At 42.4% G+C, this 27,552-nt stretch overlaps 1 protein-coding gene across 1 annotated transcript; it reads left to right on the plus strand.

Moving 5' to 3' along the window:
- The first annotated feature begins 6,012 nt into the window (after nucleotides 1-6,012).
- On the plus strand, nucleotides 6,013-6,756 carry LOC100969724 (high mobility group protein B1-like). The gene has a single exon (XM_034934112.3). The coding sequence runs from the start codon at nucleotides 6,250-6,252 to the stop codon at nucleotides 6,754-6,756; it is 507 nt and encodes a 168-aa protein (XP_034790003.2). The 5' UTR covers nucleotides 6,013-6,249.
- Nucleotides 6,757-27,552: the final 20,796 nt, after the last annotated feature.

Genomic DNA, 27,552 nt, shown 5'->3' on the forward strand with positions numbered 1-27,552 from the left:
CCTCCCTTGGGAGATCAATCCCCTGTCCTCCTGCTCTTTGCTCCGTAAGAAACATCCACCTACGACCTCAGGTCCTCAGACCGACCAGCCCAAGAAACATCTCACCAATTTCAAATCCGGTAAGCGGCGTCTTTTTACCCTCTTCTCCAACCTCCCTCACTATCCCTCAACCTCTTTCTCCTTTCAATCTTGGCGCCACACTTCAATCTCTCCCTTCTCTTAATTTCAATTCCTTTCATTTTCTGGTAGAGACAAAAGAGACATGTTTTATCCGTGAACCCAAAACTCCGGCGCCGGTCACGGACTGGGAAGGCAGCCTTCCCTTGGTGTTTAATCATTGCAGGGATGCCTCTCTGATTATACACTCACCTTTCAAAGGTGTCAGACCACGCAGGGACGCCTGCCTTGGTCCTTCACCCTTAGCGGCAAGTCCTGCTTTCCTGGGGCAGGGGCAAGTACCCCTCAACCCCTTCTCCTTCACCCTTAGTGGCAAGTCCCGCTTTCCTAGGGGGCAAGAAACCCCCAATCGCTTATTTCCACACCCCAACCTCTTATCTCTGTGCCCCAATCCCTTATTTCCGCACCCTGACCTCTTATCTCTGTGCCCCAATCCCTTATTTCCGTGCCCCAACCCCTTCTCTGCTTTTCTGGAGGGCAAGAACCCCCTACCCCTTCTCTGTGTCTCTACTCTTTTTTCTGGGCTTGCCTCCTTCACTATGGGTAAGCTTCCACCTTCCATTCCTCCTTCTTCTCCCTTAGCCTGTGTTCTCAAAAACTTAAAACCTCTTCAACTCACACCTGACCTAAAACCTAAATGCCTTATTTTCTTCTACAATGCTGCTTGACCCCAATACAAACTAGACAGTGGTTCCAAATAGCCAGAAAACGGCACTTTCAATTTTTCCATCCTACAAGATCTAAATAATTCTTGTCGTAAAATGGGCAAATGGTCTGAGGCGCCTGACGTCCAGGCATTCCTTTACACATCAGTCCCTTCCTAGTCTCTGTGCCCAGTGCAACTTGTCCCAAATCTTCCTTCTTTCCCTCCCGCCTGTCCCCTCAGTCCCAACCCCAAGTGTCACTGAGTCTTTCTAATCTTCCTTTTCTACAGACCTATCTGACCTCTCCCCTCCTCGCCAGCCCAAGCTAGGTCCCAATTCTTCCTCAGCCTCCGCTCCTCCACCCTATAATCCTTCTATCACCTCCCCTCCTCACACCTGGTCCGGCTTACAGTTTCGTTCTGTGACTAGCCCTCCCCCACCTGCCCAGCAATTTATTCTTAAAAAGGTGGCTGGAGCTAAAGGCATAGTCAAGGTTAATGCTCCTTTTACTTTATCCCAAATCAGATAGCGTTTAGGCTCTTTTTCCTCAAATATAAAAACCCAGCCCAGTTCATGGCTCATTCGGCAGCAACCCTGAGACGCTTTACAGCCCTACACCCTAAATGGTCAAAAGGCCATCTTATCCTCAATATACATTTTATTACCCAATCTGCTCCCGACATTAAATAAAACTCCAAAAATTAAATTCTGGCCCTCAAACCCCACAACAGCATTTAATTAACCTCGCCTTCAAGGTGTACAATAATAGAAAAAATTTGCAATTCCTTGCCTCCACGGTGAGACAAACCCCAGCCACATCTCCAGCACACAAGAACTTCCAAACGCCTGAACCGCAGTGGCCAGGCGTTCCTCCAGAACCTCCTCCCACAGGAGCTTGCTACACGTGCCGGAAATCTGGCCACTGGGCCAAGGAATGCCTGCAGCCCGGGATTCCTCCTAAGCCGCGTCCCATCTGTGTGGGACCCCACTGAAAATCGGACTGTTCAACTCACCTGGCAGCCACTCCCAGAGCCCCTGGAACTCTGGCCCAAGGCTCTCTGACTGACTCCTTCCCAGATCTTCTTGGCTTAGCGGCTGAAGACTGACACTGCCCGATCGCCTCGGAAGCCCCCTAGACCATCACGGATGCCAAGCTTCGGGTAACTCTAGCAGTGTAAGGTAAGCCCGTCCCCTTCTTAATCAGTAGGGAGGCTACCCACTCCACATTACCTGCTTTTCAAGGGCCTGTTTCCCTTGCCTCCATAACTGTTGTGGGTATTGACGGCCAGGCTTCTAAACCTCTTAAAACTCCCCAACTCTGGTGCCAACTTAGACAATACTCTTTTAAGCACTCCTTTTTAGTTATCCCCACCTGCCCAGTTCCCTTATTAGGCTGAGACACTTTAACTAAATTATCTGCTTCCCTGACTATCCTGGACTACAGCTATATCTCATTGCCGCCCTTCTTCCCAATCCAAAGCCTCCTTTGCGTCCTCCTCTTGTATCCCCCCACCTTAACCCACAAGTATAAGATACCTCCACTCCCTCCTTGGCGACCGATCATGCACCCCTTACCATCTCATTAAAACCTAATCACCCTTACCCCACTCAATGCCAATATCCCATCCCGCAGCACGCTTTAAAAAGATTAAAGCCTGTTATTACTTGCCTGCTACAGCATGGCCTTTTAAAGCCTATAAACTCTCCTTACAATTCCCCCATTTTACCTGTCCTAAAACCAGACAAGTCTTACAAGTTAGTTCAGGATCTGCGCCTTATCAACCAAATTGTTTTGCCTATCCACCCGGTGGTGCCAAAACCATATACTCTCCTATCCTCAATACCTGCCTCTATAACCCATTATTCTGTTCTAGATCTCAAACATGCTTTCTTTACTATTCCTTTGCACCCTTAATCCCAGCCTCTATTCACTTTCACTTGGACTGACCCTGACACCCACCAAGCTCAGCAAATTACCTAGGCTGTACTGCTGCAGAGCTTCACAGACAGCCCCTATTACTTCAGTCAAGCCCAAATTTCTTCCTCATCTGTTACCTATCTCGGCATAATTCTCATAAAAACACACGTGCTCTCCCTGCTGATCATGTCTGATTAATCTCCCAAACCTCAATCCCTTACAAAAGAACAACTCCTTTCCTTCCTAGGCATGGTTAGTGTGGTCAGAATTCTTACACAAGAGCCAGGACCACACCGTGTAGCCTTTCTGTCCAAACAACTTGACCTTACTGTTTTAGCCTAGCCCTCATGTCTGTATGCAGCGGCTGCCACTGCTTTAATACTGTTAGAGGCCCTAAAAATCACAGACTATGCTCAACTCACTCTCTACAGCTCTCATAATTTCCAAAATCTATTTTCTTCCTCACACCTGACACATATACTTTCTGCTCCCCGGCTCCTTCAGCTATACTCACTCTTTGTTGAATCTCCCACAATTACCATTGTTCCTGGCCGGGACTTCAATCCGGCCTCCCACATTATTCCGGATACCACACCTGACCCTCATGACTGCATCTCTCTGATCCACCTGATATTCACCCCATTTCCCCATATTTCCTTCTTTCCTGTTCCTCACCCTGATCACGCTTGCCTCGTGCTATCCCCAAACTGCCATTCTTAACTCTTGAAGTAAATAAATAATCTTTGCTGGCAGGGCTATGCTGAATCTCCTTAGGCACTCTCTAATCAGATGTCCTGAGTCGTCCCAATTCTTAGACCTTTTATACCTGTTTTTCTCCTTCTCTTATTCCATTTAGTTTTTCAATTCATACAAAACCGTATCCAGGCCATCACCAATAATAATTCTACACAACAAATGTTTCTTCTAACAACCCCACAATATCACCCCTTACCACAAAATCTTCCTTCAGCTTAATCTCTCCCACTTTAGGTTCCCACGCCGCCCCTAATCCCGCTTGAAGCAGCCCTGAGAAACATCGCCCATTCTCTCTCCATACCACCCCCCAAAAACTTTCGCTGCTCCAACACTTCAACACTATTTTGTTTTATTTGTCTTATTAATATAAGAAGGCAGGAATGTCAGGCCTCTGAGCCCAGGCCAGGCCATCACATCCCCTGTGACTTGCATGTATACATCCAGATGGCCTGAAGTAACTGAAGATCCACAAAAGAAGTAAAAACAGCCTTAACTGATGACATTCCACCATTGTGATTTGTTCCTGCCCCACCCTAACTGATCAATGTACTTTGTAATCTCCCCCACCCTTAAGAAGGTTCTTTGTAATTCTCCCCACTCTTGAGAACGTACTTTGTGAGATGCACCCCTGCCCACCAGAGAACAACCCCCTTTGACTGTAATTTTCCATTACCTTCCGAAATCCTATAAAATGGCCCCACCCTTATCTCCCTTCGCTGACTCTCTTTTCGGACTCAGCCCGCCTGCACCCAGGTGAAATAAACAGCCATGTTGCTCACACAAAGCCTGTTTGGTGGTCTGTTCACACGGATGCGTATGAAAGAGTTTATTAAGGAGTACTGGCCCACACAATCACAAGGTGAAGTCCCTCAATAGGCTGTCTGCAAGCTGAGGAGCAAGGAAGCCATTCCAAGTCCCCAAACCTCAAAAGTAGGGAAGTTGACACTGTAGCCTTCAGTCTGTGGCCAAAGGTCCGAGGGCCCCTGGCAAATCACTGGCGAATAATTCTAAATACACAGAATTTAAACATGCCACCCTTCTACCACTCTTTGCCTGAGCTTTGCAACGCAGGGTCATACCAATCCAGGAGTCCAAAAGCTGAGGAGCTTGGAGTCTGATGTTCGAGGGCAGGAAGCCTTCAGCACAGCAGAAAGATGAAGGCCGGAAGACTCAGCGAGTCTGCTCATTTCACTTTCTTCTGCCTGGTTTATTCTAGCCATGCTGGCAGCTGATTTGATGCTCCCCACCCAGGTCGAGGGTGGGTGTATCTCTCCCAGTCCACTGTCTCAAATGTTAATCTCCTTTGGTGTTAATCACCCTCACAGACACACCCAGGAACAATACTTTGCATCCTTCAATCCAATCAAGTTGACACTCAATATTAACCATCACAGATTATATACATCCTTTGGGAATTGGCCATGACTGTGTTCTATGACCTCTTCACTTGGGGATATAGGATAAAGGGAACAGCTTCTCTATAGGATATGCTGTTCTCATGGCAGAAGGAAAAGAGAGACAGAAGAACCATTTGATGCCTTTAAGAATTCTGCTTGGAAGTAATGTATCACTTCCACTTACACTTTAGTGAGTAAAGCAAGTCACATGGCCAAGCAGGATGTCAATTGTGTGTAAAGTATCATTTTCTATAAGTGAGAAGGGCCAGCTAAGAGTTGGAAAAAAAAAAAGTCAATCTACTTCCTTCTAGTCTTTTCATAAAACGAATATTATTTTTCCTATTGAATTAATACATGTCTACTACAAAAAGTTCAGAAATACAGAAAATGTAAAGAGATAAAACAAAATTCAGCCCACCTCTTACCTTCATAGGAACTAATTGTTAATATTCACACCATTTCCTTCCAGTCCTAGTTTTATGCACTTTATTTTTTTAATTTATTTTTAATTTTTATTTTTTTGAGACGGAGTCTTACTCCTCACCCAGGCTGGAGTGCAATGGTGCAATCTTGGCTCACCGCAACCTCTACCTCCTGGGTGCAAGGGATTCTCCTGCCTCAGCCTCCTGAGTAGCTGGGATTACAGGCACCCACCACCACGCCTGGCTAATTTTTTAAATTTTTAGTAGAGAGGGGGTTTCACCAGGTTATCTAGGCTGGTCTCGGACTCCTGACCTCAGGTGATCCGCCCGCCTCAGCCTCCCAAAGTGCTGAGATTACAGGTGTGAGCCACTGCACCCAGCGTTTTTTTTTTTAACAGAATAAGATCATACTGTAAGTTTTTTTTGCCTAACACTGAATCTTAAGTACTTTCCTATATTCTTAAGAACGGCTTTATAGAGCCATTGCAGTACATTGAGCTCCATAGAGACAGCACTGGGGAAAGTGAGAATTTCAGTCAACTTCCCAGAGTTTTCTAAGAAGTCCTCAGAGAGGTGGAAGAACATGTCTGCTAAAGAGAAAGGAAAATTTGGCCGGGCACGGTGGCTCACACCTGTAATCCCAGCACTTTGGGAGGCTGAGGCGGGTGGATCATGGTCAGGAGATCGAGACCATCCTGGCTAACACGGTGAAACCCCGTCTCTACAAAAAAAAAAACAAAAAATTAGCCAGTCGTGGTGGCGGGCTCCTGTAGGCCCAGCTACTCGGGAGGCTGAGACAGGAGAATGGCGTAAACCTGGGAGGCGGAGCTTGCAGTGAGCGGAGATCGCACCACTGCACTCCAGCCTGGGCAACAGAGCGAGACTCCATCCCCCCACCCGCCCCCCCCCAAAAAAAGAGAGGAAAATTTGAAGATATGGCAAAGGTGGACAAGTCCCGTTATAAGAGAGAAATGAAAACCTATATCCCTCCCAAAGGGGAGACAAAAAAGAAGTTCAAGGATCCCAATGCGCCCAAGAGGCCTCCTTCGGCCTTCTTCCTGTACTTCTCTGAGTATGGCCCAAAAATCAAAGGAGAACGTCCTGGCCTGTCCATTGGTGATGCTGCGAAGAAGCTGGGAGAGATGTGGAATAACACTGCTGCAGATGACAAGCAGCCTTATGAAAAGAGGTCGGCGAAGCTGAAAGAAAAATACGAAAAGGATATTGCTGCATATCGAGCTAAAGGAAAGCATGATGCAGCAAACAATGGAGTTGTCAAGGCTGCAAAAAGCAAGAAAAAGAAGGAAGAGGAGGAAAATGAGGAAGATGAAGAGGATGAGGAGGAGAAAGATGAAGAAGATGAAGATGAAGACGATGATGAAGATGAAGAAGATGGTGATGATGAACAAGTTGGTTCTAGTGCAGTTTTTTTTTGTCTATAAAGCATTTAATCCCCCTGTACACAACTCACTCCTTTTAAAGAAAAAAACTGAAATGTAAGGCTGTGTAAGATTTGTTTTTAAACTGTACAGTGTCTTTTTTTGTATAGTTAACACACTACCGAATGTGTCTTTAGATAGCCCTGTCCTGGTGGTATTTTCAATAGCCACTAACCTTGCCTGGTATAGTATGCGGGTTGTAAATTGGCATGGAAATTTAAAGCAGGTTCTTGTTGGTGCACAGCACAAATTAGTTATATATGGGGATATCAATGAGACAGAAAGTTAAAAAGGATGTCCAGGAATTGAACTCAGCTCTGCACCAAGTGGACCTAATAGACATCTACAGAACTCTCCACCCCAAATCAACAGAATATACATTCTTCTCAGCACCACATTGTACTTATTCCAAAATTCACCACATAGTTGGAAGTAAACCACTCCTCAGCAAATGTAAAAGAACAGAAATTATAACACACTGTCTCTCAGATCACAGTGCAGTCAAACTAGAACTCAGGATTAAGAAACTCACTCAAAACCGCTCAACTACATGGGAACTGAACAACCTGTTCCTGAATGACTACTGGGTACCTAATGAAATGAAGGCAGAAATAAAGATGTTCTTTGAAACCAATGAGAACAAAGACACAACATATCAGAATCTCTGGGACACATTTAAAGCAGCGTGTTGAGGGAAATTTATAGCACTAAATGCCTACAAGAGAAAGCAGGAAAGATCTAAAGTTGACACCCTAAAATCACAGTTAAAAGAACTAAAGAAGCAAGAGCAAACACATTTAAAAGCCAGCAGAAGGCAAGAAATAACTAAGATCAGAGCAAAACTGAAGGAGATAGAGACATAAAAAACCCTTCAAAAAATCCAGGAGCTGGTTTTTTGAAAAGATCAACAAAATTGATAGACCGCTAGCAAGACTAATAAAGAAGAAAAGAGAGAAGAATCAAATAGATGCAATAAAAAATGATAAAGGGGATATCACCACTGATCCCACAGAAATACAAACTACCACAAGAGAATACTATAAACACCTCTACACAAATAAACTAGAAAATCTCGAAGAAATAGATAGATTCCTCGACACATACACCCTCCCAAGACTAAACCAGGAAGAAGTTGAATCCCTGAATAGACCAATAACAGGCTCTGAAATTGAGGCAATAATTAATAGCCTACCAACCAAAAAAAGTCCAGGACTGGATGGATTCACAGCCGAATTCTACTAGAGGTACAAGGAGGAGCTGGTACCATTCCTTCTGAAACTATTCCAATCAGTAGAAAAAGACGGAATCCTCCCTAACTCATTTTATGGGGCCAGCATCATCCTGATACCAAAGCCTGGCAGAGACACAAAAAAAGAGAATTTTAGACCAATATCCTTGATGAACATCGATGCAAAAATCCTCAATAAAATACTGGCAAACCGAAGCCAGCAGCACATCAAAAAGCTTATCCACCATGATCAAGTTGGCTTCATCCCTGGGATGCAAGGCTGGTTCAACATACGCAAATCAATAAACATAATCCAGCATATAAACAGATCCAAAGACAAAAACCACATGATTATCTCAATAGATGCAGAAAAGGCCTTTGACAAAATTCAACAGCCCTTCATGCTAAAAACTCTCAATAAATTAGGTATTGATTGGACGTATCTCAAAATAATAACAGCTATTTATGACAAACCCAAAACCAGTATCATACTGAATGGGCAAAAACTGGAAGCATTCCCTTTGAAAAGTGGCACAAGACAGGGATGCCCTCTCTCACCACTCCTATTCAACACAGTGTTGGAAGTTCTGGCCAGGGCAATCAGGCAGGAGAAAGAAATAAAGGGTATTCAATTAGGAAAAGAGGAAGTCAAATTTTCCCTGTTTGCAGATGACATGATTATATATTTAGAAAACCCCATCGTCTCAGCCCAAAATCTCCTTAAGCTGATAAGCAACATCAGCAAAGTCTCAGGATACAAAATCAATGTGCAAAAATCACAAGCATTCTTATACACCAATAACAGACAAACAGAGAGCCAAATCATGAGTGAACTCCCATTCACAATTGCTTCAAAGAGAATAAAATACCTAGGAATCCAGCTTACAAGGGATGTGAAAGACCTCTTCAAGGAGAACTACAAACCACTGCTCAATGAAATAAAAGAGGATACAAACAAATGGAAGAACATTCCATGCTCATGGATAGAAAGAATCAATATCATGAAAATGACCAACTGCCCAAGGTAATTTATAGATTTAATGCCATCCCCATCAAGCTACCAATGACTTTCTTCACAGAATTGGAAAAAGCTACTTTCAAGTTCATATGGAACCAAAAAAGAGCCCTCATTGTCAAGTCAACCCTAAGCCAAAAGAACAAAGCTGGAGGCATCACATTACCTGACTTCAAACTATACTACAAGGCTACAGTAACCAAAACAGCATGGTACTGTTACCAAAACAGAGCTATGGACCAATGGAACAGAACAGAGCCCTCAGAAATAATACCACACATCTACAACCATCTGATCTTTGACAAACCTGACAAAAACAAGCAATGGGGAAAGGATTCCCTATTTAATCAATGGTGCTGGGAAAACTGGCTAGCCATATGTAGAAAGCTGAAACTGGATCCCTTCCTTACACCTTATACAAAAATTAACTCAAGATGGATTAAAGACTTACATGTTAGACCTAAAAATATAAAAACCCTAGAAGAAAACCTAGGCAATACCATTCAGGACATAGGCATGGGCAAGGACTTCACGTCTAAAACACCAAAAGCAATGGCAACAAAAGACAAAATTGACAAATGGGATCTAATTAAACTAAAGAGCTTCTGCACAGCAAAAGAAACTACCATCAGAGTGAACAGGCAACCTACAGAATGGGAGAAAATTTTTGCAATCTACTCATCTGACAAAGGGCTAATATCCAGAATCTACAAAGAACTCAAACAAATTTACAAGAAAAAAACAAACAACCCCATCAATAAGTGGGCAAAGGATATGAACAGACACTTCTCAAAAGAAGACATTTATGCAGCCAACAGACACATGAAAAAATGTTTATCATGACTGGCCATCAGAGAAATGCAAATCAAAACCACAATGAGATACCATCTCACACCAGTTAGAATGGCAATCATTAAAAAGTCAGGAAACAACAGGTGCTGGAGAGGATGTGGAGAAATAGGAACACTTTTACACTGTTGGTGGGACTGTAAACTGGTTCAACCATTGTGGAAGACAGTGTGGCGATTCCTCAAGGATCTAGAACTAGAAATAGGATTTGACCCAGCCATCCCATTACTGGGTATATACCCAAAGGATTATAAATCATGCTGCTATAAAGACACATGCACATGTACATTTATTGCAGCACTATTCACAATAGCAAAGACTTGGAACCAACCCAAATGTCCATCAATGATAGACTGGATTAAGAAAATGTGGCACATATACACCATGGAATACTATGCAGCCATAAAAAATGATGAGTTCATGTCCTTTGTAGGGACATGGATGAAGCTGGAAACCATTGTCAGCAAACTATCGCAGGGACAAAAAAACCAAACACCGCATGTTCTCACTCATAGGTGGGAATTGAACAATGAGACCACTTGGACACAGGAAGGGGAACATCACACACCGGGGCCAGTTGTGAGGTAGGGGGAGGGGGGAGGGGTTAGAGATAGGATTAGGAGATATACCTAATGTAAATCATGAGTTAATGGGTGCAGCACACCAACATGGCACATGTATACCTATGTAACAAACCTGCACATTGTGCACATGTACCCTAGAACTTAAAGTATAATTAAAAAAAAAAAAAGAATGGCTTTATAATACTTTATTCTAGGGCTCTACACCTTAAATTATTTGATTCCCCTACTTTAGTCTACATTTTGTTATTATAGATGGTGTATCCTTGTGCATAAAATTGTGTTCAGATTTTAGAGTATCCTATTTGTTAGAAGAGACACCTGGAAGATTAACTTCATTTTTCAGAGGAAAATTCAGTAGTCAAGAAAGAATGTTGCTGAAATATAATACTCGGGATCAAAAGGTGGACTATTACCAAAAGAGAATTGGAAAGAAACTACTACAGAATTTAAATATGCCAGCCTTCTACCACTCTTTGCCTGAGCTTTGCAAGGCAGGGTAACACCAATACCAGCCATCGTTACGAATGTTTCCCTTCATTCCTAACCTTCTATGATAATTGAGTTCTAAAGTTTTTATTAAACAAATATGCCCTCAGGTCCTAGAGTTAATTATAATTCCTAGTAACTGATAGTATAGGATGGAAAAGACTGAAGAAGATCTGGTGGTTTGGTGCCAGACCAAACTGTATGGACTTTGGTTTCACTGTGTGGAGTTTGGGGAAACAAAATCTAGATCTAAATAAATTTTAAGTTTTGCCCAAGGCATCAAGGTCTTAGCTTATTTGGAACATTAAGGACAAGATAAAACCTCTCAAGATATATTGGTCAGGGTTCTCTAGAGAAATAGAACCAATAGGATATATACGGATATTCAGAAAGAGATTTATTATGAGGAATTAGCTTGTGTGATTGTGGAGGCTGAGGAGCCCCACAATCTGCCATCTGCAAGTTGGAGGCCCAGAAAAGCCAGTGGTGTAGTTCTAGTCTAAGCCTGAGGGCTTCAGAATCAGGGGAACAGATGGTGGAGGTCTCAGTTCAAGTCTAAAGGCCTGAGAACCAGTAGCTGTGACATCTAAGGGCAGGAGAGGATGGATGGCCCAGCTCAAGAGAAAAGTTGAATTCTCTCTTCCTCCTCTCTTTTGACCTTCTATTTATTATTTATTTATTTATTTGAGACGGAGTTTCACTCTTGTTGTCCAGGCTGGAGTGCAATGTTGTGATCTCAGCTCACCGCAACCTTCGACTCCCAGGTTCAAGTGATTCTCCTGCCTCAGCCTCCTGAGTAGCTGGGATTACAAGCATGCACCACCATGCCTGGCTAATTTTGTATTTTTAGTAGAGATGGGGTTTCGCCATGTTGGCCAGGCTGGTCTTGAACTCCTGACCTCAGGTGATCCGCCTGCCTCGGTCTCCCAAAGTGCTGGGATTACAGGCATGAGCCACCGTGCCTGGCTGACCTTCTATTTAGACCCTCAACAAATTGGGTGATGCCCACCTACATTGATGAGGAAAATCTTCTTCACTCAGTTTACTGATTCAAATGCTAATATTAATATTTTCTGAAAACATCCTCACAAACATAACCAGAAATGATATTTTACCATCTATCTGGGCAACCCTTAGCCCAGTCAAGTTGATATATAAAATCAGCCAGGCATAGTGGCAGGTACCTGTAGTCCCAGCTATTCAGGAGGCTGAGGTAGGAAGATCACTTGAACCCAAGAGTTTGAGGTCAGTCTGGTCACTGAAAAATAAATAAATAAGCAAATAAACATCACAGGACAAACAATGATCATTGCAGTCCACTCCTCACTCCTATCATGTGGAACTAAGTGGTTATGTGCTAAGTTGGGAGGGGCATGACATTGGTGGGAGGGAACCTAAGACATGATTGTAATTTGGGATTTACAAAATCTTTGTGAATACCTCTTGGAACCTGTTCTGAGATGTTGCAATGGTGCTAAGGATGCCATGTAACCAATAAAAATCTCCTGAGACTTTGCCGAAGGGCTGAAGGTTTCTAACTTAAATTACATTGTCCTCCAGACCCTAAAGCTCACAGCTTTAGTTATTGGGGCGGGGTGGTGTGAGGAATGGGTCCTGGACCTCAAAACAGAGTGGCCTGCCTGAAGGTGCAGAGCTAGTCACATGGGTCAATTGCCTCCCTTCCTCTTCTACTCACCTATGTATCCTCCCATTCCAAGTGGCTATGTTAGAGATTCCAGCCCATATAACTCTCCAGGTTCCTTAGACAACTGTCGCTCGAAACTAGTCCATGGAACATCATTGCCATAAGATCTAGGCCAGTTTCCCTAAACCAGCATAAAGCACATTCCTTGATCTGGCACCACCTATGTTTCCAGTAAATCAGAATGTAAATGCATAGCCGTGAGAAGGGGCTACTGTGAACTCCAGAATTATAAGAAGGACTAGATTAATACATGTAACAGAAGCTGCTAAGAGATAATGTGCTGGTCTGGTCATTGGGCACAGATGTCCCCACAAATGGGTCAGGCAGTGCTTTGTCTTCACTTTGGTGTTCTGGCACCAAACCACCAAGTAGAAAACTCCAGTGAGCCAGGGGGTCTCTTCCCCTAAGATATGGAGGTTTCCTTCGCCTGCTGTGTCTTTTCCCCAGTGCCCCAAAATATTAACCTTCAATCCCTTCAGTGGGACTTCATGACCCCAGGTACCCAGGCCCTAAAAGCGAACATGCATTTGTTGGCTTATTTAGGCCACCAAATTCCACTCCTAGATAAAGTGACCCTACAAATGACCTGAAATCTGAATCAACCAGATCTATATCCTCCTGTGGGGTTGGAGTAAAATGGAACAATGTGGGCAGGGCTCCTATTTTTAGACACCAATGCTTAGAAAACAGGCTGCTGCAGAATCATGAGAGCCCTGTCTATAGGCTGTCAAGTGGTTCCCATTGAAACCACTCTTGCTGTGTTGACATCTATAGTTTCTGGGTGCTCAGCCACCATTTTTCTTCTTCTAGTAAAAACACCCCAGTTTTCCCTTTGGAAACCACCACTCCTCCCTCTCTGTCCAACAGTTTGGATGAAACTGACCCCATGTCTCTTCCCAGCACCAATTAGCATATGCCATGCCTGGATGCAGTAATTGTTTCAGAGCTGGGACCAGGCCCCAGATCACTAACTGAGACACAGTTGAGGGTTATTTGATGGATATACTGAAAGGTGCAAGATCTCTGTCTCTCTCTGAGGCTGATAGAGCTGGCCAGTTTCTGTTCTTGCAATGAAATGAACTCCAACCATGAAAACACACCCCTCAGTGCCCTCTTGTCTTGTCCGCTAGTCAGTGAGTGTCTCAGAGTAGTGAGACTATCAAGTTAACCTCCAGCTGCTTTTGTACAAGTTCAGCATCCAGGTATTTCACATGTTAATTTAATTAATGAACTTGGAGGCCTTCCCAAAGACCTCACCTTTCATTATGAACACAAACATGAAGCAAAGCCTTCTTCCTTTTGGCAAGAAGTTGCAGAAGAGGAAATGGTGTCCTATGGGCCACATTCTTGCCATCCTTGATGCACTTCAACCTCACTTCACTCTATTTTATGGATGAGGAAACTGAAAAATAATGGACAACATTAATAGGAGGCAATGTCCATGAGATGATTTTGAGGTGGTGAGATCAACCTGTACTATCCAAGTGGGCCCTGAATGCAATCACATATGTCCTTATGAGAACATGGCAGAAGGTTGGGCATGGATGCTCATGTCTGCAATCCCAGCACTTTGAGAGGCCAAGGCAGGAGTTTGAGACCAGTTTGGTCAGCATGGCGAAACCTTGTCTCTACTAAAAATACAAAAATTAGTTGGGCGCAGTGGCAGGCACCTGTAATCCCAGCTGCTTGGGAGGCTGAGGCAGCAGAATCGTTTGAACCTGGGAGGCAGAGGCTGCAGTGAGCTGAGATCATGCCACTGCACTCCAGCCTGAGTGACAGAGTGAGATTCTGTCTCAAAAAAAAAAAAAAAAAAAAAAAAAAAAGAGCACGGCAGAGATGTTTCACATACAGAGAAGTGATGTGAGGATGAAGGCAGAGACTGGAGTGATGCAGCCCCAGGCCAAGGAATGCAGGCAGTCACCAGAAGTTAAAAGAGGCAAGGAAGGGCTTCTCCCCTAGAGACTCTGTGGGGAGCACATTTCTGTAAACACCTTGATTTCAACCCAGTGATACTGAGTTTGGACTTCCGGCATTCAGAACTGTGAGAGAATAAATTTCTGTTGTTTTAAGCCATCAAGTTTATTGCTAATTTGTTACAGCAGCACTCCATTTCCAGGAACCAAAATCTGTATGAGTTTCTTATGGCAGCTGGGGTTGTCGGGAGAATTAAGTGGGTTAATACAAGCCCTTAGGATGGTGCTTAGAACAGTAATTGTTTTATGTTTTTGTTAATATTATTATTATAGGCATTGGAATGTTTTCAGGAAATAAAAATTTGCAAGGGTCCTTCAAGAGGAGCCCAAGGGTGTTCTGGGGTGAACTATGAATTCCCTGAATTTATATGTGAATTCTGATATATTTTATGTATTTTTAAGGTATGCTCAAATATAGTAATATGCGTATATGTGTGCTTGTAGGGAAGGGTGTGTATTAGTTTGCAAGTAACAAGATATCATAGACTAGGCAGCTTAAATAATGGAAATTTATTGTCCCACAGCTCTGGAGGCTGGAAGTTTGAGATCAATGTATTGGCAGGGCTGGGTTCTTCTGAGTGCTGTGAAGGAAAGATTCATTCTAGGCCTCTTTCCATGGCTTGTAGATGGCCGTGTTTTCTCTGTGTCTTTTCACATCATCGTTTCTCTAAATGTGTCTGTCTCTGTGCCCAAATTTCCTCCTTTTATAAGGACACAAATCATACTGGAATAGAGCCTACTTTAATGTCCTCATTTTAACTTAATTACCTCGGTAAAGACCATGTCTCCCCATAATGTCACATTTTGAGGTACTGGGGGTTAGGACTCCAATATGTCTTTTTTCAGGGTACCCAATTCAACTCCCAACATTGTGTGTGTTTTCATAGTTTTCTTCATATCTCAAAAGTACCCAATACACATGCATAGGAACACTCGCCCACAGGATTGAAAACCCTCTTAAATGATGAAAGCTCAGAGTGTGGGCAGCAGGTAGTGAATGGTTTTGGGGTGGAGCTTCCAGGCCTTTAAGGTTCTCATCTCAATAAACAAATGCCAGCTTTGCTTAAGCAGCCTTCAGCCATGCTTGGAAGGAGGCAGATTATTCGAAAGCAGCACCACAGTGGGAGAAGCACAAGCTGTCGAATTATCCCAATCTGCCTTGGCATCTAGGCTCTGTTGCCTCAGGTAACTCACTCAACCTTTCTGAGACTATTTCTTGGTATGAAAAATACCCCCTACCTTGAGGCTATGGATTTAAAATGCCAAACGTGGTATCTGGATCCTAGCAGGCATACAAAGAGCCAGCCTCATTATAAGTAAGGTATGACTGATGAGCACATACTCTGCTCTGCCTCTGGGAGCCCCACTAAACAGCAGCACAGAGTAATGGAGTAGTGCTGGTGACTCATGCTCTGCCCTTAATCTCAGACACATACTGCTGGCCTCGCATAAGTGACCTTGGCAGGCCTGGGTGATAGAAAGTGGCTTTCGAGAAAAATGGCTTATTGGTCTTCTGGTCAGTCAATTAGGGTGGCAGGGGATCTCGTCAGTTGCATGGATATTACCTCAGTTTGACAAATGGCTGCTTGCTTCCACCTGGGGCAGGCTCAGGTTGATGTTGTGTGAAGGCCTGGCATGTTAGTCAGGCTAAGTCTAGGCTGCTATAACAAAGAGACCCCAAATGACAGCCACTTAAACTAGATAAGGGTTTATTTGTCTTTATGTCATTGTTAAGAGATAAGAGGGGCTGGGCTGGTAGGCAGCCTGCCGTTCTTAACATGTAGCTCTGACTTGTAGGTCCATAGTGGCAGCTTCAGCTTTCATCCTCCCCCAGCCAACAGGAAGGGAGGGAGACACATGCTTAAGCTTTTTGAGAGCAAGTCTCTGAGAGCACATATCTGTTTGCTCACATCCTGTTGTTCAGAACTTAGTCACAAGGGCTAGCCTACCTGTAAGGAAGGCTTAGATATGTCATCTGTAACTGAATTGCCATGTGTCCAGCTAAACTCAATTATTATGGAAGAGGAAGAGAAAAAAATGTGGGGAATACAGCTAACAGACTATTGCATCCAGTTCACTGGCATTTTTTCTCATTCTGGGCCTATCAGTAATCCTCTCCTTAGGGAAGTAACTTTTTTTTTAATTTTCTTTTATTTTGAGACAGAGTCTCACTCTGTCACCCAGGCTGGAGTGCAATGGCGTAGTCTTGGCTCACTGCAAGCTCCACCTCCCAGGTTCACGCCATTCTGCTGCCTCGGCCTCCCGAGTAGCTGGGACTACAGGCACCCACCACCACATCTGGCTAATTTTTTTGTATTTTTAGTAGAGATGGGGTTTCACTGTGTTGGTCAGGATGGTCTCGATCTCCTGACCTCGTGATCTGCCTGCCTCAGCCTCCCATAGTGCTGGGATTACAGGTGTGAGCCACCTCGCCGGGCCAGGGAAGTAACGTTTTTGATAATTCTTCATTTCAAGAAACATCCACCTTCCCATCCCCCACAACACACACACATACATGGACATTTGAATGATTTAAAACGGATCTGTAGGCCTCAGGTCTATGAATAGTTGAGATCCAAGTTCTTAGGATTGCATGATATTTCACAATTTACCCAGCTCTCTCAATTCCATTATTTTATTTCATATTCACCTCAGCTTTGAGAGTTAGGCAGAGCAAGATTTATTATCTCCATTTTACAACTGTAGAAATGAAATCTCAGAGAAGCTAGTAATTTATCCAAGGTCACCTGATAACCTAATTTAGGGCTATTTCCATTCAGAGCCAGGGAAAAAGATTGTAAATTGGAGCTCAGTTCAATTGGAACAAATTCATTCATTCATATTAGCAATTCTAGGAAAGTGGTGATTGAAAGTAGTTGAAAATCAGGAGAGAAAGTGTACCTTTTTCAGGGATCTTCCCACCTCCTAGTACCTCTCTTCTGACCCCTCTGAAGTTCAGGCACATCATATTCTTTTCTGGCAGCCCAAATCTCTCTCCTGTTTGAACACTCCACCAAAGTGGTACAAAACTGTCTTTATTTCTCTCTTCACTAAGGTTTTTGTTTATGGATACCGCAAATGTCAGCTAGCTGTAATGAGGAAAGCAATGTAGTAAAGTTTATACCAGGATGAAAACACGTAATTAGTTATTCTAGGAGTAGGTTGCATTTAAAAAACAACAACAACACAATGAACAAACAAAAAACAGCTTGGTTAGACTGGGGGCAGCGGCTCACGCCTGTAATCCCAGCACTTTGGGAGGCCGAGGCAGGTGGATCACTTGAGCCCAGGAGTTCCAGACTAGCCTGGGGAACACGGTGAAACCCCATCTCTACAAAAAATATAAAAATTACCCAGGTGTGGTGACATACATCTGCAGTCCCAGCTACTCAAGAGGCTGAGGTGGGAGGATTGCCTGAGCCTAGGAGGTTGAGGCTGCAGTGAGCTGAGATTGTGCCACTGCACTCCAGCCTGGGCGACAGAGTAAGTCTCTGTCAAAACAAAGCAAAACAAAACAAAACCAAACCCTAGTTATGATACTATATGAATTTTGAATTGGTGATAGTGGCATAGTACAAATCTTTGTGTTCAGGAGGTTCTTTGGGCATAAAGCACTCTTTTCATTGCTGTGGTGCCTAGCTGCTATGCCTGACATAAAGTCTGCCTTAAAATAAGCTTAAGAGGGCCGGGCACGGTGGCTCATGCCTGTAATCCCAGCACTTTGGGAGGCCAAGGCAGACAGATCACCTGAGGTCGGGAGTTTAAGACCAGCTTGACCAACATGGAGAAACCTTATCTCTACTAAAAATACAAAATTAGCCGGGCATGGTGGTGCATGCCTGTAATCCCAGCTACTCGGGAGGCTGAGGCAGGAGAATAGCTTGAACCCAGGAGGCGGAGGTTGCAGTGAGCCAAGATTGCACCATTGCACTCCAGCCTGGGCAACAAGAGTGAAACTCCATCTCAAAATAAATAAATAAATAAATAAATAAATAAATAATAAGCTTAAGAGATCATAGGAGAAAGCTATTGTTAATTAATCTCCTATTATGTCTCAGCCTGTCTCCTGGGACATAACATGCATAACCTCATTCAAGCCTCATAATAATACTGTCAGGAAAGGGTGATTGTTCTCATTTTAGATAATAATAAGAATGCTACCATTTTATTTAGCATTTACTATATGTAAAATAAGATATGAAATTTGTAAGATTAAATAAATTGACCAATGTCACATAGCTAGTAATAAGAATTCAAATCCTGAGCTCTATGATTTTGAAATTGGTGCTTTTTTTTTTTTTTTTTTTTTAACAGCTCCCTCTGATGCCTGAAGTTCTACCACTAAAATATTCTTCTCTGGGCAGAGGCACTGCTGTGGATTTCATATATTTGTCCTCCCAGTCCACTTTTAATCAAAAGTCATTAGTAGGGAGAAAATATTTAAAGTATATTGACTGATGCATTTTACATACAGTTGACCCCTGAATGACGTGGGAATTATGGGCACCAACCCCCTGGAGTCAAAAATCCAAATATAACTAACTTTCTTTGTTTCTTTCTTTTTTCTTTTTCTTTCTTTTTCTTTTTTTTTTTTTAGGCTCTCTGTCACCCAGGCTGGAATGCAGTGACATGATCATGGCTCACTGCAGCCTCGACCTCCTGAGCTCAAGTGATCCTCCCACCTCAGCCTCCCCAGTAGCTGGGACTACAGGAACGTGCCATCATGCCAGGCTAATTTCTGTCTTTTTAGTAGAGACAGGTTTTGCCATGCTGCCCAGGCTAATCTCGAATTCCTAGGTTCAAGTGATCCTCCTGTCTCAGTCAACCAACATGCTAGGATTATAGGCTTGAACCACTGTGACCTGCCTGAGAATCCGGGTATAACTTCCTAAAACCTAACTCCTAATAGTCTACAGTTGATGTGAAGCCTTACTGATAACATATACAGTTGATTAACACATTTTCATATGTTGTATGTATAATATACTGTATTCTTATAGTAAAGTAAGCTAGAGTAAAGGAAATGTTATTAAGAACATCATAAGGAAGAAAAATTAGATTTCCTATTCATTAAATGGAAGTGGATCATTGTGAAGCCATCCTTGTTGTCTTCACATTGAATAGGCTAAGGAGAAGGAGGAAGAAGAGGGGTTGATCTGGCTGTCTCAGGAGTGGCAGAGACTGAAGAGGTAAAGGAGGCAGAAGGGGAGGCCGGAGACAGGCACACTCAGTGTGACTTTATTGAAAAGTAACACTGGTTTTTTGTTTGTTTGTTTTGTTTTTTGAGACGGAGTCTCGCTCTGTCGCCCAGGCTGGAGTGCAGTGGCGCGATCTCGGCTCACTGCAACCTCCACCTCCCGGGTTCAAGCAATTCTGTACCTCAGCTTCCCGAATAGCTGGGATTACAGGCACCAGCCATCACACCCAGCTAATTTTTGTATTTTTAGTAGAGATGGGATTTCACCATCTTGGCCAGGCTGGTCTTGAACTCCTGACCTCATGATCCCCCTGCCTCGGCCTTCCAAAGTGCTGGGATTACAGGCGTGAGCCACCGCGCCTGGCCAACACTGTATTTTGTATTGAAGAAAACCCATGGATAAGTGGGCTTGCATAATTCAAAGCCATGTTGCTCAAGGGTCAACTGTACTTTTACGATATTTATAATCATGTACAGCAAAATGTTCATTACATATTGAAGTATTTACTGAATATGGTTAAGTAAAAAATGCAGGTATGAAACATATGAATTCTAGTATTATCCCAGTTTATAAGGAAAAAAATGCATAAATAAACATAATCCGGAAGGATGTTTACTAAAACATTCAGTGGTTTTAACCTTAAAATAGGATTAAAGTTTGGAAGTGAATATCTTGTTTATTGCTATTATTATTATTTAGTCTGTCCATCATCCCTCCTGCACTTATTCTGAGAACTAATTTGCTACCCCATTCTTTATTCGGAAAACTGCCTCCTCTTCTCCAGGTGATTTTGACGAAGCTTCCATTCACAGCATGCTGCTTGCCCACCACGTTTGAGAGGCAGACATGTGGCCAACTTTGGTCTTATCAAAGTACTGAGCGATTGGCCTAAGGAGTGGGGAAGAAAGTAAAGGTGATCATAGCAGCTGCTTTTGATGTCCCAGCCCATATTGCTTTGGCCCATCTGCAAGTCCACCTGCAGTCGTGTTGGACAATTTGTGGCATGCTGACGGCTCCCCACCTCAAGCCATCATGTCTCTCTGTTTCTCTACTGACACCTTTTTCCAGTGCTGTAGCAATTTGCTCAGCCCAACTGTAGAGTGCCCACAACTGCTGAGGATTTAATACTCTCAGGAACAATCCTCAGCCAATAAGGGGTGGGAGTCTGTGGACAAATCACCTTCTAGCTTCCCTGTCCCCTGGAGGGAAAACTTTGACATGTGTTCCACGTGGTACCCCAGAGGGACCCCGGTGAGCCTGAATCCAATTGTCCACAGAGGTAACCTACTCATTAATGTGCTCTGTATTGACTCTTCTTGTTTCCCTAACTACCTCATTGGGACTCCCAAATAATCTACCTGCATCAAAGCCCTCATCTCAGCCTCCTTTCCCCAAACCTCCCAACCTGAAGTAGAGATATACTATTTCCCCTTGGATTATAATCTATGAGCATGGGAACCCAGATCTTTGAGTCACAAGACACCTACAACACGAGAGTCTGAAAACATGCAACAAATGGACCCACAGAGGCCGAGACTCCAAGAGAGGATCCTGTTGCTGTGGGCAGCCTGGATCCAGCCTACCTGAAGTCAGCTCCATTTTTACCTTGACCTGTCCATTACTTGACACCTAAGCGTCAGCTAGTTTTGAGTTGGGTTTCTATCCCTTGCAATTGAAAAAGACTCCTGATGAAGTGACTTATTTTCTTCTTTTTGCTTATTTTTTTCCATAATATAATACAAAAGACCTTGTAATGCCAAAAAGTGACAGAATAGAGTTCTAAGGGAAAAAAATCACTCTAAATGCCTTTGACAACATCACCTTACTTGCCCATGTGGGCGCAGCCCACCTTTTTCCCTTGGTATCAGTGAAACCAGGCCTTCGTGAAACAATGGAATCATTGAACCGTGCATTGTCACAGACAATCACACTCCCCAAATGCTCTCACCGTGGGCAATGACAGAGGGTCTTTCCTTTGTCAGTCCCACCAATCACCCAGACTCTTAAATGGTTTGGATGTAGCTTCTCATTTGGCCCCAAAGCTGTGCCCAAGTTAATGACTTGGAAAAACATGTCATCATCCACATAATCTGCAGAAACCAGAGAGAGCCCTGAATCAGGCATTTCCACTGCAGAAGAAGCATTCACAAATCCTCCACATTTTAACAATTTTTGTATTATTTCTTGCAATTGTTTAATTAAATCCTGTGTAAACAGATGAGCTTATTTGCTTGAGTCCTAATAGTTGTAAAATTTGCATATTGTGCATACTGACAATTACAAATACTTGTATTTACCAAATAATATTATTTCCATAAAAAATTCCTTTATGCTAAAGAGAAAACTGATTTATGCTTTATGGAAACATAGTATGGTCTTTGTTCCCATGGCTTTTTTATAGCCAGAAGTATTCACAGATTGCTGAGCATCGTTAGGAAAATGAATGAAAACAAAGCACAGAGCACTGTCACTCTGTGCTCAGAGCTTGGCTACATCTTCATACACAGCTCCATGTCTCCATTTTGAAGGCGGTCATCAAAAAAACTGGTCCAGATAAGATGAATCCAATTCTGAAAAATGTGCAATTCCTTTAGGGAGTAATTCCATAGTTAGGAACCGACACTAAGAATCAAAATTAGAGACATGAGCAAAGATGTATATAGACAGAAATATATATAATATAGTACTATTTATCTTAAAAATTAGAAATGGTTGGGTATATTGGCTCATGCCTGTAATCCCAGCACTTTAGGAGGCCAAAGAAGGAGGATTACTTGAGCCCAGGAATTAGAGGCTGCAGTGAGCCATGATTGTGCCACTGCACACCTGCCTGGGCAACAGAGCAAGACCCTGTCTCAAAATAAAATAAAATAAAAATTAGAAACAGTTCAAATGCATAGTAATTGTTTACTACTTAAGTTGTAGTATATTCATGCTATGAAAATCTATGCAGTAATTAAAAATGACAATGTAAATTTTATGGCAATGAAATGGAGCTATATCAATCATATAAGTGTAAAAAGATTATAAAACAATATGAATAGCATGATCTCGATTTTGTAAAAACAAAAACTATGTCTCTATACATATGAAAGTCTAGGAAGCTCTACACCAAAACGTTAATAAGATACATTTTAGGCTAGATAGGAATGTGTATTTTTATGTTTTTTTGGGGGGAGTTTTTCCAACTTTTTCATATTAAGCCCATATTATTTTTATAATCAGAAATATAATACAAATGAAAACTAATAAAATACAAAAATATGGTTTAGCAAAGACAGTAAGATGGCATGTAAGAAACTAAGAGGCTATTCTGTGACTTTTTAAATCGTTTATTCAAAAATACTACTGCATAGCAGTACAAGTTGGAAAGAGGCTTAAAAAAATTCATACATTTCTGCCTTTGAAGCATTCACAATTTAGAACAGTATTGTCCATTAGAATTTTCTGCAATTAACAGAAATGTTCTTTGTACTGTCTAATATAAGTAGCTGTTGGCCACTAAGAATATAGTTAGTGTGAGTGAATAATACAATTTTACATTTAATTTTATTTTAATTAATTAAAATAACAGTAGCCACACGTGGCTATTAGCTGTTGTAGTTGAAAAGATGCACATGGAAATAAATAATTACAATGCACTAGTGCTAGGGAAGCACAGAGAATGGAGATATTAACTTTTTTCATAAAAAACCTCCAAGAGGAGATACATGTTGGGCAAAGTCTTACGTATAGGTAGAAATTCATTCTAGAAGGAAGAGCATTGCAGGCAGAGGACACTGCAGTGGCAAAGGCATAGCGTTATGATGGGCTTGGCATTTTAAGGGAGGTGCAGTGTAAAGAGATAGAAAAAAGAACCCACTTGAAGAAAAGAAAAAAAAAAACAGGCAAAGCTCATTTCCCATCAAGAAAGATGGGCAGAGGCCGGGCGCGGTGGCTCATGCCTGTAATCCCAGCACGTTGGGAGGCTGAGACGGGCGGATCACGAGGTCAGCAGATCGAGACCATCCTGGTTAACACGGTGAAACCCCGTCTCTACTAAAAATACAAAAAATTAGCTGGGCGTGATGGCGGGCGCCTGTAGTCCCAGCTACTCGGGAGGCTGAGGCAGGAGAATGGCGTGAACCAGGGAGGCGGAGCTTGCAGTGAGCTGAGATAGCGCCACTGCACTCCAGCCTGGGGGACAGAGCGAGACCCCGTCACAAAAAAAAAAAAAAAAAAAAAAAAGATGGACAGAATAAAGTCCTTAGAATTGCCTATTATTTTAAAAACCAAAGAAGAAAGATGGGCAAAATACATAAAGATTTGGTGAACAAATCCAGGAATATTAAGATGTGTAGAAAGGAGTCATCTGGGTACATCTCTAAGGGCATAGTGACAGACTTCAGATAGTAACTTTCAACTCTGGTATCTCAAAGTAGAAGGAGCTCTTGCCAGGCACCATGCTAGAAGCTTTTATACACTTCATCTTATTTAATCAATCAAAGGAACTCCATTTTATTGAAAAGGAAAGTGAGGCTCTGCAGATAAGTAAATGTTAGTTAGCCACACGTTGGCTATTAGCTTCCCAAGAACACATAGTTAACAAATGGCTGAACTTGGTTCAAACTCTTGACTAATGTGTACTACTAAAGCCCTATTTTCACGATATAATGTTACCCTCCACCCAGAAAGATGTTTAAACTGAAATAGAAACACCCTGAAATAGAACGTAGATTCTGAGAGATTATTCTAAAAGATTTGTAGATCATTTCCAAGCTCTAATGGTGACATTCCAAGGGACAACTACCATAATGATTAACTCTGGATTGTCTGCCAAAAATGGTAGGCATAGGTGGCCTCCTCCAGGCCATTGTTTGAAATGGTCTTAGAAATCTGGATGCCACAGATTGCTAGAACCAACAGTTGCAAATGGGGTGCCAATGTCCATAGTCCCCTAGACCCAATTTAAAAGGGTGCTACCCAGTGACAAAATCACAAGGTCCTAAAGCTTGTTAATGCTGTCTGGCAGTTCTGTACAGGTATAAAGGGTCTTGAATTTTCCAAGTTCTGCTTCATGGATTAGCATCCTTACCATTGTACCTTTCTGAACCTTCTTCACGTTCCACCCAATAGCCTTGGTTAACTACATAAACTGCCTGTACAGTGAAGATTTCCAACATCTGTTTCATTCTACTTGTGGGAACTCATGCTAGGTTTTCCTGACATTGAACTTAATTCCCCACCCCCCATTGCCCCACCAACTAGGACAAAAAGAGAAGACCAGGGAAACATTTAAGAAAGAGAAAGAAAGAGAATCGTATTCACCAACATTGCAGACACATTATCAATTCTCTTGTATTAGAAGTCTCCTATTTCCCATAATAAATATATTTGAGACCTTACAAGATCTGACCTCTTACAAGGCTAGTATCTCCCATTTTGGGGTTCGGGAACTTTCAGCAGCTGGATAAACACTGAAGACTCATACCTGGAAGGAGATTACTGAGTAGTTTCACCAAAAATATGCAACAAGCAAAGCACGACTACCAAAAGGATAGCAGAGGAAAGGCAGCAGAGGAAAGGGGTGAATGCTTACTGGAAAGACATTAATGTTATCATTATGGAAGAATTAGAAATCAGGAATTTTCAATTTGGTGTAATTTTAATGTAAATTACTTTATAGTTTAGTGTACATTATAAGGATAAGGGTGGGGGTAGCAGAGCAGCATCATATTTTCCAAGACTGTGTCCTCTGAAGGTCTTAATTATGCCCTGGTTCCACCCCAGCAGAGCTAAGAGATAGAAACATGAGGACCTGAGGAAGGAGGATTAGCCACATATTGGTAGCTGGGATCCTTAATTAACTGAATTCATTTTTCTGAGCTCTATTCTTCAGAGAAAGACAATAAAATAGGTGTAGGGGTAACACTTCCTAATGAAAGCCTCGGTGAATATTCTCATTAATTAAAGCAATAGATTCTAGTGCTAAATTCTTTCCTTTAAATTTTTTATACATATTTTACATAAATTTATAAGTATGACTAGTAGAACTATTTTTGTTTAAGTACAATCTTTGTCACCCTCCCTCCACTTTTTCTGCTTGGCTCTTCCCTCGTCTCCTCAGCTCACATCAATGCCCACATTGTCTACCAGTAATCTTACCTACTAACTTATGTGTGTGCATCACATTTTACTAGAACACATACACACACATACACACACATGCGCACACACACACACAGAGACAGAGAGGAGAGAGAGAGAGACAGACAGACATGGCATTTTAGTTACTATTTATTTTATAAAAATAAGATTGTATTATACATACTTCAATGTATCTGGCTTTTCTCAATACATCATGAAAATCTCTCCAATCTCTGAATGGTTCTAATTCAATCTTTTTAACAGCTACAAATCATTCCACGCTGCAGATACTCTAATGATCTAATGTGGCTATTTCTTTTTTCCTCAGGCTTTCACTTTATCAACTATGCTATAATAAACACTCTTGCACTATAGTTTTTTATTTCTCTGGGATAGATTTCTAAGAGTGAGATTGCTGGGTCAAAGGATAATATAGTTCTTTTTTCTTTCTTTCTTTTTTAAAGAGATGCCACTAGACTTTGTTTCTAATTTGTCAAATGACCTTGAGTACTCACTTTTCCTCCCTGGACCTGGAACTCTGCTTTCTCACTGATAAAGCAGGCATGTGGAACTATAGATGACCTTAAACTCCTTTTCATCTTGTCATATACTTCTCTGCTTCTGCGCTAGCACCCACTGCCCTATGTTTTGCTGCGGTGAAGTGAGAATCATCATTACTGCTGACTCAGGAACAAGCATCCTGCCTGTCTGAGTCATGGAATTTTGGACCTGCATTTTGCACAGGCTGATTATTAGGCTGAACCATTGATTTCCAAGTGTGAGCTCTTCTGAAATGCTATGATGAGGGATGCTTGCTTTGATTAACTTGTGTTTCCCTGACACCCCTGGGTTCAGATGAGAACTGAACAGTGAGGCTGATTATGAAGCTCCAAGCTTCTGTCCTTTCTTTATATTGAAATTTACCTTCATATAAACAAAAAGTGCCTTAGGAAAAACTCATAGCAGCTTCTGTATTTGAGCACTTTTCCTGGATGCTCCTAATTTTCATTTAGTAAAGGTAAATACTTGATTATTGGGCTACCAAACACTGAATGAGGAGGGAGAAATGTTGCACAATCATTACATATTTTGTAAGGTTTTCTATTCTGCATAAGTCTACCCATATTAAACCTTCTGACCCAGGGAGAGGGATTTGTCTTATTTGCTAATTTTGAGAGGCTTCAAACATATGTTTCCTTTAGACTGAATAATATTGTTAACAATAGCTTATTGAAAGTATGCCGGGTAGCCAATCTCAATCTAGGCACTTTGCATGCGTTCTTTCGTTTAATCCTCAGGCCACCCTTGAGGTTAGGTTAATTTTTTTTTTTTTTTTTGGAGACGGCGTCTCGCTGTCTCCCAGGCTGGAGTGCAATGGCGCCATCTTGGCTCACTGCAACCTCCGCCTCCCAGGTTCAAGCTGTTCTCCTGCCTCAGCCTCCTAAGTAGCTGGGACTACAGGTGCATGCCACCACATTCAGCTAATTTTTTGTATTTTTAGTAGAGACGGGGTTTCACCATGTTAGCCAGGATGGTCTCGATCTCCTGATCTCATGATCCACCTGTCTTGGCCTCCCAAAGTGCTGGGATTACAGGCGTGAGCCACTGCGCCGGCCGAGGTAGGTTAATTTTTAT

The sequence above is a fragment of the Pan paniscus genome, chromosome 9 (genome assembly GCF_029289425.2).
Source record: "Pan paniscus chromosome 9, NHGRI_mPanPan1-v2.0_pri, whole genome shotgun sequence".
Taxonomy (NCBI): domain Eukaryota; kingdom Metazoa; phylum Chordata; class Mammalia; order Primates; family Hominidae; genus Pan; species Pan paniscus.